The 15,422-nt window shown below is 40.2% G+C and overlaps 1 protein-coding gene across 1 annotated transcript in view; it reads left to right on the top strand.

Annotated features, from left to right (window-relative positions):
• The window catches only part of GPR101 (G protein-coupled receptor 101), a 3,692-nt gene extending 616 nt beyond the window's left edge, over window positions 1-3,076 (top strand). The window contains exon 2 of the mRNA XM_005865336.1: window positions 1,389-3,076. Within this exon, the coding sequence (XP_005865398.1) occupies window positions 1,475-2,986 (1,512 nt within the window). The 5' untranslated portion in view covers window positions 1,389-1,474 and the 3' untranslated portion in view covers window positions 2,987-3,076. The remainder of the gene's footprint in view (window positions 1-1,388) is intronic.
• The last annotated feature ends 12,346 nt before the right edge of the window (window positions 3,077-15,422 follow it).

Here is a 15,422-nt window from a genome sequence, read left to right as displayed (position 1 = left end):
GGCATCCTCCCTGCATCCACCACGGCTATGCTGCTGAGAAACTAGGAGATTTATCCGCTAGAGCCCTTGGTGGACAAGGTGGCAGCTGGTTTCCATGGCAAAATTAAGTCGACAGTGAGATAGAGATCACAGGCAGAGATCCAGCCAGAGAAAAACCGAGGTGAGGGATCATCGGAGAAAAATGAAGACAGACAGAGATGCACACACACTGAAATATACACAGAAAGTGTTTAGCGAGATTCTCTGGGGGAGAGTGAGACACAAAAACCGACTCTAATTGCACGTGACAGAGAGTGAGCCTGAGCAACGGAGAAACAGATAATCAAGAGGGACAAGCAGTAGATCTTCAGAGAGCAAAGGAAAGAGACAGACAGACAGTGATAAAGAGAGAACTTAACACATGAAGAGACAAACATCAGGGGAGGACAAAGAGACACAGAAATGAGAGGATTTAGGAAAGAGAAAACACAGCAATAGAAAGTGACAACATAGAGAATCAGAGGGAAACATGGCAACAGGAGAGTTGGAGAGACACAGAGACTTACAGGACACACATACAACGAGTGATACTGAGCAGGTGCGTTAGGGACCCACAAAGATTGTCAGAGAAATGGAGAGACAAGACATCAGGAAAAGACCTGGAAGTACGTGTTCTAGTGAGCCACAGTCAGTGACAGGCAGAGACACAAAGAGAAACAAGAGTGCATCAGAAAGAGATGGAGGAAGAGACAGTGACAAGGCTGAGAGAAAGAGGAAGAGAGATGGAGACACACATACACAGCTACAGAGAAAGTCTGCTAGTGAAAGAGACACAGAGAGACTGAGAGACAAACTGACCAAGAGTTTGAGAGACTGGAGTACACAAGAGACAGAAATGAAATGTGACGAGCTGACAGAGACTGACAGAGCACGATTGTGCTAGCAAGAGTCTAAGAAATAGAGACAGAGGGCAAAGTGAGAAGCAGGGGTGAGAAAGTTGGAGTAAAACTGTGAGACATGTACACACACTTCAGGAGATACAGAAAAAGTATTCTAGAGACACTGAAGAGAAAGAATTAAACGTAAACAGGCTGGGACACAGAGCACGTGCAGGCGCTACCGGGAGAGACAGCTGGGGAAACTTGAGAAACCCAAACTGTGTGACTCAAAGATAGTAGCACAGACATGCACGCTCCACTAGGAGAGACAAGTGGGCGGGACTCGGAGAACCCCTAGAAAGAGGCAGAGAGACTTGGAGAGTAAGAGAAGGATTGAGAGAAAGGCAAAGGAGGCTGCGTGATAACCTTGGGGACGGGATTAGGCAGCACTGCTGCCAGGTGCTGAAGCCCTGAAGCTTGTGCCCCCTCGGTGACTAACCTGGCCCACGTGTTTCTTTCTTTCATCCTCAGCAGTGAGTGTGGTCTGTGCACCCCTTTACCGCCTGCTGGTGCCGGCTCCAAGCCTGAACCCTGTCTTACATACGCCTACCACCGACATGACCTCCACCTGCACCAACACTACTCGGGAAAGCAACAGCAGCCACACGTGCATCCCATTTTCCAAAATGCCCATCAGCCTGGCTCACGGCATCATCCGCTCGAGCGTGCTGCTCATCTTTCTCACTGCTTCATTCATTGGCAACATAGTGCTAGCACTCGTGTTGCAGCGCAAGCCTCAGCTGCTGCAGGTGACCAACCGCTTCATCTTTAACCTCCTCATCACTGACCTGCTGCAAGTTTCACTCGTGGCCCCCTGGGTAGTGGCCATTTCTGTGCCTCTCTTCTGGCCCCTCAACAGCCACTTCTGTACTGCCCTGGTTAGCCTCACTCACCTGTTCGCCTTTGCCAGTGTCAACACCATCGTTGTAGTGTCAGTGGATCGCTACCTGTCTATCATCCACCCACTCTCCTACCCAGCCAAAATGACCCCACGCCGGGGTTACATGCTCCTCTATGGCACCTGGATCTTGGCCATCCTGCAGAGCACACCCCCACTCTATGGCTGGGGTCAGGCTGCCTTTGATGAGCATAATGCCCTCTGCTCCATGATCTGGGGGGCCAGCCCCAGCTACACCATTCTCAGTGTGGTGTCCTTTATCATCATTCCACTGGCTGTCATGATTGCCTGCTACTCTGTGGTGTTTGGTGCAGCCCGGCGTCAGCATGCTCTTCTATACAACGTCAAGAGCCACAGCTTGAAGGTTCGGGCCAAGGACTGTGTGGAGAATGAGGACGAAGAGGGAGAGAAGAAAGATAAGTTCCAGGGTGAGAGTAAGTTCCACAGCCAGAATGAAGGTGAGATCAAGGTGAAGGAGGGCAGTGTGGAGGCCGAAGAGGGCAGCATGGAAGCCAAGGAAGGGAGCATGGAGGCCAAGGGCAGCAAGGAGGTCAGAGAAAGCAGCTTCATAGCCAACGATGGCAGCATGGAGGGTAAAGAAGGTGATACCAAAACTGAGAGCAGCATGCAAGCAGGCAGCAGTCACATAGAGGTCAACCAGTGCAACATTGACTTGGGTGAAGATGACATGGACTTTGATGAGGACAACATCAATTTCAGTGAGGATGACATCGAAGCAGTGAACATCCCAGAGAGTCTCCCACCAAGTCGTCGAAACAGCAACAATGACCTTCCTCTGCCCAGGTGCTACCAGTGCAAAGCTGCTAAAGTGATCTTCCTCATCATTTTCTCCTACGTGCTATCCCTGGGGCCCTACTGCTTTCTAGCGGTCCTAGCTGTGTGGGTGGATATCCAAACCAAGGTACCCCAGTGGGTGATCACCATAATAATCTGGCTTTTCTTCCTGCAGTGCTGCATCCACCCCTACATCTATGGGTACATGCACAAGACCATCAAGAAGGAAATTCAGGATATGCTGAAGAAGTTCTTCTGCAAGGAAAAGCCCCCAAAAGAAGATAGCCACCCAGACCTTCCTGGAACCGAAGCTGGCACAGAGAATGGGACTGAAGGCAAGGCTGTCCCTTCTCACAATTCTGCCACTTCTCCTTGAAGTGGGTTCTAAGGCAAACCTTGAACTGCCTACAGTACAGAAAACAGGAACAGATTTCTTTTCAATGGATCATTCACAATCCCATTAACACCAACCCATACCATTCCAGGCAAAGGTGTTGCACACATCCATCTCGCCACAAGATAGATAAATATATGGAAGAGGTAGGAACGGTGTCTTCCTTTAAAAGTGTGTCCCTCAAAGCACAGACTTGAGGATTCTGACTGAAATTTCCCAAAAAAAATTATTAGGCTCCAAATTTCTTAAAGCAACAAGGTCTATCCATTTTGGACCTGGACTTGGTATTTGGTCTGTCTCCCCAGAGCTACAAGGTGTCAGCTTTCACTCTGAGGGAAAAGGAAGATGAAGTCTATGAACTTAAGGACTTTTAGGACCTCATGTCAGGAGGTAATGGGCAAGGGTTACAGCCTATGTTTAACTGAAAGAAAAGCAATGGACCAAATCATTCATGGAACCCAATAAGCAGAACCTGGCTGACTGATCAATGTATGAGATGCACAATCTGGTGCGAAGACTATTGTGGAAACTAAGACAAAAGCATCATGTAGCTAAAATACCAAAGTTTCCAGATCCTCTACAGCAGGGGTGGGGAACGCCTGGCCTGCGAGCCATGTAAGACCCACAAAATCATTTGGTCTGGCCCTGCCAAGGCATTAGGGATGAGTTAATTAAATGTTTGACCAAATATAGCAGGTTAATTTTTTTTCAGAAGAAATGTCATACATAATATATTAAGAATACATATCAATATGTATTGATGACTTTTTCCCGTATTTTTCTTTTTTTAATTTTGTTTTATTGCTTAAAATATTACAAAGAGTAGTACATTTGTTTCCTTTTTCCCCCCCTTGACCTTCCTCCAGCCTACCCTACCCCCCAGTGTCTTAGCAGGTTAATCTTTAAGTTGATAATTTTGTATGGCCCACAAATTATGTTATAAATATCCAAATGGTCCTTGGCAGAAAAAAATGTTCCCCACCCCTGCTCTACAGGGGTCCAGAAAAGTGGAAGAGGAAAATAGGGCATGTTTGAAATGGGAAGCTAGTCCAAGGGAGAAGATAGAGAAATAGCATGAGGCTAAATAGTTGACTTTTTTTCTGTAAAACCCTAGGTTTGTGCATGGGCTGGAACCAAGGTCATTTTGTGCAAATGGAAAACTATCAATAGACACTAATTTATTTCCTTTCTCCTACTTGAATAATAGTGGGACAGAAATTATGCCACTATTTTATAACTTTTCCTTTGTGATTGAATTGGGATGCTCAGAAGAATCCTCCAAATCTCCCCTACCAGTCACTTGTGTCGGTTGAGGGGGCAAGAAGGGAGGTCCAAATAGGCCTTTTTGGTCAAACAGTACCCCCCCAAAAAAAAAATTCAACTAGAGGTGGCCAAAGTTCTACAAAACTCACAATTCCCATCAGTAGTGATGTGCCCATTAGAAATGTCTTTAGTGTCCATGAGGTCATAGACAAGAAATATAATCTCCACATGGGGAGCAAGTGTCAGGATAAACATTTTCCTTCCTCCAGGCACACCCATGTGTCTTTTCCACCTGCAGTTCGCTCTAACGCCTTTAAGCTCTCTGCAGATGTGGGAGAGAAATATAAGAGAGTCAGAAATAACAAACAGGATGGCTTCTCAATACCTGGGAAGCATCAGACCTGTTCAACACAATCCTAAAATCAACGTGTTCAGGTCAGAAATATCCTAATTATTGCTGTTGAAGTAGATCACTTTGGGCGTACCTTTACAATATCTAAATTATCCCTAGAGTCAATACAGAGGAAGAGTTTTCAAATCTAAAAACCTGAAATCATTTTGGGTAAGCATTACATCTATGTATTTCTGAAGGCACACACCATACTGACTTGACCAAATAACATGGAACCATAAAATGGTCACGACAATGTTTTTGATCCTCCTGAAGATCAAATTAAATAACTCTATGGCCATTCAACTGTTCATGCAGAAATCCGTAGAGGGAAAAGGATGGTATATTTGGTTGAAAAGAGTTAATCAGGTAGTTGTACATAAAGATGGCCATATTCAGAGTTTAGCTTCATTCTTGTGTGAATACCGTGTCTATATAGAACTCAAATTTAATTCATACAAATGCCCAGCTCATTCATATTTTCTTTATCTCTTCCTCCTCACAGATTCCAACATGAGCTTCTCAAGGGGGAGAGGTAAAGAGCAATGTATTGGGGCTGTGAATAAGTCTGCATGGGAATTTTGAAATGCCATGTTCAGAATTTAGGAAAAGAGAGGGGATAGAGCCAAATAATACTGTGCTGATCTGTCAATTCCATATGTCAATGAAAATCTTATTACTTCCAACCTCATTAATTTGGAAGTTGTGGTAATTCATGGGGGCTGAAGTTTACCCATGCATAATCATTTATTTTTCTACCAAAATATATAAATAAATTATAGTCATACATTTATTATACCAATTTATTGCCAAATTCCTGTATTAACCTGTCCTCAAATGATATCTGGCTAAAGAAATGGCCTATATGACCATTCGATGTGTCCATGAAAATCTTATTAATTCCAACCCCATTAATTTAGGAAATTGTGGTAATTCAGACAAAACATGGGGGCTGAATTTCACCCTTGCACAATCTTATTTTCTTACCAAAATGTATAAATGAATTAAGTCAGACATTTATTAGTATAAACCTCTTATGGGAGGAGGGGTATTGCCATGAAAATCTGTCATGGTCAAAGGAGTTCAAGGTAGATGTAGCCTGTCTTTTGAGTAGAAATGCTTACCTGGTTAGGAAACGGGATTTCAAACATAAGTGTCTCCAAATATTTTGTTGAAACTGAACTTCTTGTTTTATTTTTAAAGCTCAACCCCTTCAAACTTTATCAGAGAAAATTGTTTGCCAAAATCCCAAATCAAAATGGAACCAGACCTGTACGAGTGTGGTAAGTTCATTTAACAGCACACACAACATTCTCCAGGAAACGAAAACTCCCCGATTTCCTTTTTAAAGTTTCTCTTTTCCCTATTTTAATCATTGTCCATTCTTATGCAAAATGGATTTTTCAAAGTGAAAACAGAGGACTGGGAAAGAGGACCTTTGAATTAAGAGCATTCTGCTTTGTTGACATTTTATTCTTAATGAACAATAGGGCCTCTAGTTAGCTTGGAGAGAGCAACTGCTTAGAATGCCATGCTATTTTGAATAAAACACTATCAACTTAATGAGGTTTTACTTCCCATACTAGTACTGTTTTGTCATTTGAAAATCTGAAAGTGCAGAAAAAAGGTCATTAGCCTTACAGATCTTCACGTGCAATAGTTTTCCCTAAATGTTTTTAAAGAATGTGTTCTTTTGCCAAGGCCACTCCATATGTGCAGTAAAAATCCCACTAAAGTACAGGGGCTGGACAAACCAGACTTTGAAATGATGTGATCTCCAATTTAATGATTTCCATGTTTAAGAATAATAGAGCATCTAGTTTGCTGAGGAGCTGCAGGTGATTTGACTAGCACACCAATTTCAACAAGTTTGGGAAGGCTGTAATAAGGTGCAAGCCCTGGGTTTCTATGACTTCTGTGATACAAGGGTCCATTTTCTCTATGGCACCACAAATGCCAGCTGCTGGGAAGTCCTGCACTTCTGGCTCCTTGCCTACCTCTGGCCATCATGCCCACTGACTTCACCTGCCTCGTTCCCCCTCCTGTACTGGCCCTTCAGGAATACCCCTTGCTTGAAGCTCTGTGTGCTCACTCACTCCCATTCATCCCCTCCAAACCTAGAGCTGACAGATTCACAGGGACCTGGGGACCATGGAAGCAGGGAACAAGAGGAGTGAACAGTAGGAGTAACCAACAGTTAAAGGTATTTTTCTGTCTCCTCCCAACTACAATCCAATTTAGAGATGACCAGGATACCTACTTCAAATTCAACAGGTGAGGAAAAGTGCCATTTTATAATTTAGGAGGAGGTAGGCATCTCACTTCTTACCAAAAAGCTCCCAATACAGCACATCTTTGGGACACATTCAATTCTGTAGATACTGTTTAATTATTTCAGGGGGGAAAAAACTTTAAAAAATATTTTACCTATAAAATTACAAGGTGCCTGACATTGCCTCATTTTATACATAATAAGCCAATTAAGCTAGGTAAAGTTACTTCAAAAGATTTTTTTCAGCCCTTGCCAGTGTGGCTAGTTGGTTGGGTGGTGTCCCAAGCATCCAAAAGTTGCCAGTTCACTTGCAGGCTAGATACCCAGTTGGGGGCGTGCCAGAGGCAGCCGATAGATGTTTCTCTCTCTCCTTTTCTCTTCATCTCTCTTTAAAAATCAATTTAAAAAAATAGATTTTTTAATACTATTTGATTAATAATTTACAAGATTAAACTAGTCTTTCTTAAATGCTGAGAAAATGTTCTTAAAATGTCTAAAATACACCATTTGAAAGAGAAAAATTATGCATCTTGTAATTTGAGCTCTCCAAGATAAAATCCTCAGAGGTTGTTGGGATGAAACAAAGATGAACAATTTCAACTACTAAACTGTACTTTTTCTCATAACTGCCCTCCCCTATATTTTGAGAAAAAAATCAAAAGAAGTGTTTTCCCCTCACGTCTTCTTTTATTCCTCTTCAGACAAACCCCATGCTGTCAAGAGAGGCTTTTCTAAGTAAAATGTCTTTTCCTTCTAGAGCAGACACAAGATTAAAGGAACAGTTGACTGTGAGCCAGTTACCAAGATAAGAAGAGAAAAACTGGTCAATCATGGCCTTTAACCCTCTCCCTCCTTATCTCTGTCTCTCTCATTCTCTATGGGCCAGATGGGTGCTCTTGGTCCCCTCAAAGCCCCTCCAAGCTTAGGTGTGAGGAGACAGAAGCAATGAGCTGCAATCAGCAGGCCCTAACCCAGTGGTTCTCAACCTTCTGGCCCTTTAAATACAGTTCCTCATGTTGTGACCCAACCATAAAATTATTTTCGTTGCTACTTCATAACTGTAATGTTGCTACTGTTATGAATCGTAATGCAAATATCTGATATGCAGGATGGTCTTAGGCGACCCCTGTGAAAGGGTCATTCGACCACCAAAGGAGTCGCGACCCACAGGTTGAGAACCACTGCGCCTAACCTAAAACTCAACAAGAAGAGAAACCCATTTAATAAAGTCTCTCCAGTTACAATCTCTTCCTCTATGGCAAATGTCCTGCTTGCTTACAACAGTCTTCTGCTAAAAGCAACAAGACTAGCTGAAGGAAGAAATAAGAAAGCTAAAATACACAGAACTTGTCCACTGATTGGCAGGTTACTGGCAAGTCCACTGCTTTTTGGTAAGTAAAGTAAGAATCCTTGAGGTAAATGAAGGTTGCCAATAGGAGTTAAATGTTTCCATTATTGTCTCCCAAAGCTCTCATATCTCAAAGTACATACATCAGGGGGGAAACACAGTAACTTATACACTCACTAGGTGTTTGCCATGTCTCAGAATTCAATACTGGATCTCTCTGGTTCTAAAATGTAGACATGAACAAGATTGGTTTTAGTTTGGTGCTTCAAAATTGAGTGCATTTCCCCTTCTTCATCTGTACTACAATTTTAATGTTAAAAATTTGGTATTTTTGTCTGTTTTGGTGGTATATTTCTTTCTGTAGTAATTCTCCTAAATATAAGCTGTAACTGTATATAAAATATAAGTATTCTTGGAGATAAGGTGCTAGATATTAGACTGTATGTGTTTGTAGATAGTATCATGCTCAAAAAAAAGATAGTACTTACATGTAATTAGTTAATAAAATGCATGCAGAATATTATGTGTGACCTTCACTTTGGTCAATTCTGAAGTAGAACGTAGTACATTTATTTTAATTTTTAAAGTACAATACAGTATGTATATATGACAAGTGAAAACTTATTATGGTACAATTGGTCATTAATGTAAACTAATCATCTTGGCTGAAGTCCTCACTGCTGTTCTCCACAACACACTTGGAACTGGTATGCCTGTTTTCCAATAATTGAATGTATAGAATGAAAAATCAAAATAGAAAATATTTTCCCCTTTAAAGAGCAAAGACCCCAGAATAGGTTATTGGAATCCTGTTGGTGGGATGAAAAGAATACTGTATTCTCAAGACCAAATTAGTACCTGACTGCTGACAAGATTTGCATTTAGTAGATCTATATTGTGACCATTCCTGCCTCCTTAGAACACTACCAAATGAAAACAAAAACAAACCAACAAAAAATAGAAAAAGGCTGCTCGTGTGTGTGTGTGTGTGTGTGTGTGTGTGTGTGTTTATTGGTTGTCTGAGAGATAAAAATGGATGGTAGTGGGACTCCTCTGGGGGCCACAGCCAAGGTGTTTAAGAATTACCATCATATATCAACAACATTTGCATCAGACAAGAGGACTGTAAGATGGGTTTATTATATTTTAAGCACAAAAATATTAAAACTAGAAAACTCATTTTTCATTAAATACCCTCATTAAATAATTTCTAAAACTGTCTTTAATACCAAATTTTGTGCTGCTTTGAGACAAAACAGTAGAAACATGCATTCAGTCAATAAACAGCTCTAATATTTAAAATTTTGATTTTAAAATTTTCCTTTTCCTCCCAAAAATGCATTTGTAATTTAAAAGTGCCTTTTTAAAGGATTGCCAAACTATAATCCTTGGGCCAAGTTCCCATTGACACAATTTACCTTCAGGTGCATAAAAGAGGTGGGTTTTATCCTCCTCCCCCCAACAAGAAGAGAAGCCCCTTCACACCCCAAATTCACAAATCAATAGTTACATGGATCAGTAGTCTTAGAGAATCTGCCCAATGACAGGTTTCATATATTGGTTGGCTTTAATTGTATTATTTCTAAAATGTTACTATTTATTTATTTATTTGTTTGTTTATTTATTTATTTATTTACTGGACAGAGATAACAGACTCCTGCATGGGGAATGCAAAAACGATTGATGTTTGTGGTTTAACTAAATATTATTAAGTAATGTTTGTGTTTCATAAATAGGTGCTGTTAATCTGTCATTCATATATTCTTCTTAAATATGCTCAATAAAGTCTGATTTTAATTGTGTATCTGGTTATTATATGGAGCTCTGTGAGAAAACAGTGAGGGAGACACATAACTAGGTTTCCATCCCTTCTCTATTGCTTGAACAGAGAAAACAGTGGATAAACTATTACACAGTAGAATTAAATATGTGGGCTCCAATATTTCACATTGCGCTATTCCAATATAAGAAATTTTCAGTGGGATGGAGGCATCACCCTGATGGACTTCCTGGAAGAGGGGTATTTGCCTAGACCTCAATGAATGAAAAAAAATTCAAAGTGTGGGTGGGGTGGGCAGAGTGGAAAAATGGGGCCAGATAGTTTATGAGGCTCCCAAATGCCAGTCTTTCTCAGGCAAAAAGGTTTGAACAGGGGGAGGGGAGTCAATAGGCTTTGTTTTGAGGACATAGTACTGCCCAGCACCTGGATTACCCCTACTGGGCTCCTACCCCTGTCAGGGCCTGGACATCTTCCTCAACACAACTCAGCCATACCCACACCCACCTCAGTTCATACCCAACCCACTAGGGTTTATAGAATAGGAGGGAAAAAGCATGCTCCCTCAAGCCCCAGTTATACCTTTAACACCAGCCATGACATAGGAAAACACAGGACACAGATGAGACAGGCAAATATATCTAAAACCTTAGAGCCCACTAGTTCCTCTTGAGTCAACGTGCTTGACCTACTAGCTCTTCTGGTAATCTAATTGGAAGTAGTACAAGGAACTGCATGCCACATGCTTCCAAAGTGGCATTAATAGGCCCACATTTGAAGTCTTGGGAGCTAGTCATCTCTGTTTCAATCAAAGTAAAGTGCTCTTCTCCATTTTTCAGTCTAAAATCAAGCTAAATACTGACTTACACACTGTATTTCAAAATGTCTGTAGATGACTGCCATGAGAATTGCATGCAGCAACCTTCAACTAATCTATGAACGCCATCCAGTAGATGACTACTACAGAAATAAATTTGCCTTTCTAGAAAACTATCATCTATATATATAAAAGACTAAACAACCAAACGATTGGTCACTATGACACACACTGACCACCAGGGGGAAAATGTTCAACACAGGAGCTGTCCCCTGGTGGTCAGTGCCCTCCCACAGCCACCCTCCTGCGGCCCCTCCCCCCCTCCCCTACCCCCGCCAATCTCCCACAGCCCCGATTGGCCCAATAGCTGGCTAGGCCAAGGGACCCCACCTGTGCACGAATTCATGCACTGGGCCTCTGGTCAATATAAATAAGAGGGCTTGTGACTTCAGATAAAACCATCAGGCAGCAAACCTGGTGGGAAAAGAGTCCCTTGAAGCTCATGATAACACCACTTAATTCAAAGTATTTAGAGCATAATGGAATTAGTTCCAATGAATCTCATAGTAGCAGTTACTCTTAGGCAGGGCTTCGGGCTCAGCTTTGGATTATAAGACTGAATGGGAGACCATTGATAGGATATGAAAACTTTGCTGTCAAGAGACACCTTTGACCTCCTTAAGGTTGCCACTCCCTCTCCCACCAGTCCCCTTCATTCCTCAGGACCCTTCCAATACAGACAAAGACATACTAATGGCTAGTGGATTATTTCCTCTTCCATGAGGTAACTAGTCAACTCCTCTTCCAAAATGCAACTCTCTGACCCTGTCCCTCCTCATTATAATCTCCTCTTTAAGGACAACACCACCTCTCTGATCCCTATACACACAAATAAGTACCCCTCAGTTTAAGGATGGCTTTGAGGATGTACATGAATTGAAGTGTATAAAGAGCACTGGCTGTGTAGCTCAGTTGGTTAGAGCATCATCCCAATACACCAATGTTGTGGGTTTGATCCCCAGTCAGGGCACATACAAGAATCAACCAATAAACACATGAATACTACATAAATAAGTGAAACAGCAAATCTCTCTCTTTCTCTCTCTCTCTCTCTTTCTCTCTCTCTTCCCCTCCCTCAAATAAATAAGTGTTTTTAAAATTATAAAAAGAAATGTATAGGTAAATTTCAAACATTTTCTCAATAAGATATAGATATTCAAAAATAAGGTTAATGTGCCTGGAAGCCTTTGGGGACATTCTTTAATCCACTTTCACCACACTGTAGATTTTAGTAATTTTTGAAACAAAATGAGAAATAACTTTGTTAACCAAACTCTACAGTGAATCAAAGTTGCTTTCTCAAAAACATAAAGCATGTCAGTTTTGAGGTGGGCTACTGATTCTCTAAATCTCAAGACTTGTACATTATCAAATACCAGTAAAAATCACCAGCCTCTCATGCTGAGCAACAGGGCTGGAGGGAGTCACTTCAAAGGAGTGTGAGAATCCATTCTAGTGAATGCTGAAGATCTCTAACCAAAGGAAAAAATAAAAATTAGTAGCTTAAAGTTCTCTATTTCAAAAAGGATATTAAGAGGTCTAGGTCTAGTTTCCAATATAATAAATTTTGTATAACTTGCTTCAATTTAGAAAATGTAAATAAACATTTTCATGTTATGTAGCAAAACAGGAATATTTACTTGCATACTCAGAGCATATATTAGTTTTCTAAATTAAAGTTTTGCATTATAAAAATTGAGAAATATCTCATTTCTAGGGATTTATCCTAAAGAAATTACCCCATAGAAGACAAATTACATGCAAAAAGGTGTTCATAATACTGATTTATGATATTGAAAATTATTAGCAAACCAAATGCCCCAAAATAGTGACTATCTAAACGATGGACTAAGTGCTCAGTGAAATAAGATAGTCACCAAATATATATTAGATTCATTGTGGTGATCACTTGGTAAGATATGTAAATGTTGAATCACTATGTTGTACAGTTAAAACTAATATAATACTGCTTAAAATAAATTGATAAAAAATAAATTTAAAAAACATATTAAAGACTATATATATGTGCAGCCTGGGGCAATCTTTAAAATATGGTGTTAGGTGAAAAAAGTCGGACCTTAAGCAACTGCCAGGCATCACACCAATGTAAATATTGCAAAAGCTTAAACCCAGAGACTAGACAGAGCAGAGCATGAACAAAAGAAGATACCTTTATATTTTGAGGTGATGTTATGGGCAAATTTTTCTTTAACATAGTATTTCATTGATGTTCATATCATAAAGACAATTTTCAGATGGCATTAAGGTTCAATAACTTAATTGAAGAAAACTCTAGTAGGACTTCCAAATCCTATAGTGTAATGGGGTACCCCCAAACAATTCAATCATCTAGAAAAACATTTTAATAAGAGGATCATAGAAAGCTTGAGGCAAAGTTTGGTATATTTGCCTTTGCCAGTTTCCAAACTTAGAATAACTTTCCATCCAATATACCATCAGGCCACTTCCTTCCCTCCCTTCAAAGGTCCTTGTCAAGAGTCAGTATGGTATAGTGATTAACACGTGGGCTCTGGGGTGACAAAAATCAACTCTATTGGTTACTAGCTGTCTGAATGTCTGATCTTGAGCAAGTGACAATCTTGCCAAGCCTCAGTTTTCTTAGCTGAAAAATGGGGATGATAATACCTATTCCTACTTTAGGCTTCCTTTTGTCAATCCAACATCTTCAAAGGTTCAGGAAATGACAGGTGTATAGCTAATACATGTCTCTGAGTCTAAACTATTTCTGATTTCAATTTGCTGTATATTATATGCATAAACTATTAAAGAGTCTATGAATTCTTGCTCAGTTGGTTGAGCGTCATTCCTTACACCAAAAGGTCTCGGGTTCAATTCCTGGTCAAGGCATATACCCAGCTTGCAGACTGGGGCATGTACAAGATGCAATCAGTCAGTGCTTTACATGGATTAGTCTTAGTTCTCCCAATTAAGAGCAGTCCACTTGATCAAACAGAGGATCACACAGCAATTCTACAGGCATCCTTTGGTTGTTGATTTAGCTCCAGCTCAAATAAAGTGCCTCTTTCTTGAGGAGGATGTAGAGAATTGTATTTAAGAGAATGATCTTTGATGTCACTCCAATCCTGGTTTAAGTGAATCATAGGTCCAACACTTCCTGAGTGACCTAAAACAAGTCACTTAATCACTCTGTGCCTCAGTTTCTTCATCCATGCAATGGGAGGAATATGACCTACACCTTATGATAAACAATTGGGTGTAAATTAAGATAGATAAATATATGAAATAGTTGACACATAGTCAACTCAATAAAAAACAAATAGCATTTTACCTTATGTTTCCATATTTCCTATTAGCACATTGCCAAGCCCACAAAAGAAGCTTAATAAGTATTTGTTGGTTTGTTAACAATTATCATTAATATATCTTTATGCTTTTTTGATCCTTTGGCCTTTAGAATTGAGTTTTTTGATAAGGCAGGGACAACTTGATATAATAAAACACAAAATCCCATGGTAGCTAACATTTGTGTGTTAGGATAATTGGACTTTTCCTTCAGTACACTATATTTTATGTTGCATTTTGTGCGAAGATGGATTCTCTACTTTAGTGATAAAATCATACACAGTAGACATTCTCAAAATATATTGAACTTCATTAGCTTCTTTTAATGAATAAAAATATATTCAAAGCACAGACAGTGAGAACGCCAACAGAAAAGCACTCTGCCCTTGGCAGATAATTATTCTGGGTCTTAAAAGCTCTTTGTAACAAACTGGCTTCAATCACTGCAGAGTGATTGGTAATTCAGTCTCAGATTCTAAACATGATCTCTTGAGATAATCAAAACGGTATAGCAGTCTCCTTTATCCATGGTTTTGCTTCCCATAGTTTCAATACCTCCAGTCAGCCACAGTCTGAAAATATTAATTGGAAAATTCCAGACATAAAAAATTCAAAAGTTTTAAATTTCATGCCATTCTGAGTATCATGATGAAATCTTGTGCTGCCCTACTCTTTCCAGCCTGGGATGTGAATCATCCCTTTTTCCAGTGTATCCATGCTGTATAGGCTCCCCATCCTTTAGCCATTTGGTAGTCAACTCAGCATCAGATCAACTGTTGCAGTATCTCAGTGATTGTGTTTATGTACTCCTTCTTTTACTTGATAATGACCCCAAAATGCAAAAGTAGTGATGCTGGCAATTTGGGTATGCCAAAGGGAAGCCTTAAAGTGAAAAGGTAAAAATTCTTGACTTAATAAGGGAAAAAAATCATACACTAAGGTTGCTGTGATCTACAGTAAGAATGGGTCTTCTAACCATAAAATTGTGAAGAAGGAAAAAGAAATCTGTGCTAATTGTGCTATAGCACCTCAAAGTACAAACGTTATGGCCACCAAGCATGATAAGGGCTTAGTAAAGATGGAAAAGGAAAACATTAGTCATTTAGTAACCATCTCAGTTATCAGACTGACTGTCGCAGTATCACAGTGCTTATATTCAAAGTAAC

Source organism: Myotis brandtii, unplaced genomic scaffold (genome assembly GCF_000412655.1).
Source record: "Myotis brandtii unplaced genomic scaffold, ASM41265v1 scaffold206, whole genome shotgun sequence".
Classification (NCBI taxonomy): Eukaryota; Metazoa; Chordata; class Mammalia; order Chiroptera; family Vespertilionidae; genus Myotis; species Myotis brandtii.
The sequence above is the reverse complement of the archived record's forward strand: the minus strand, read 5'-3'. Positions and strand labels throughout refer to the sequence as shown.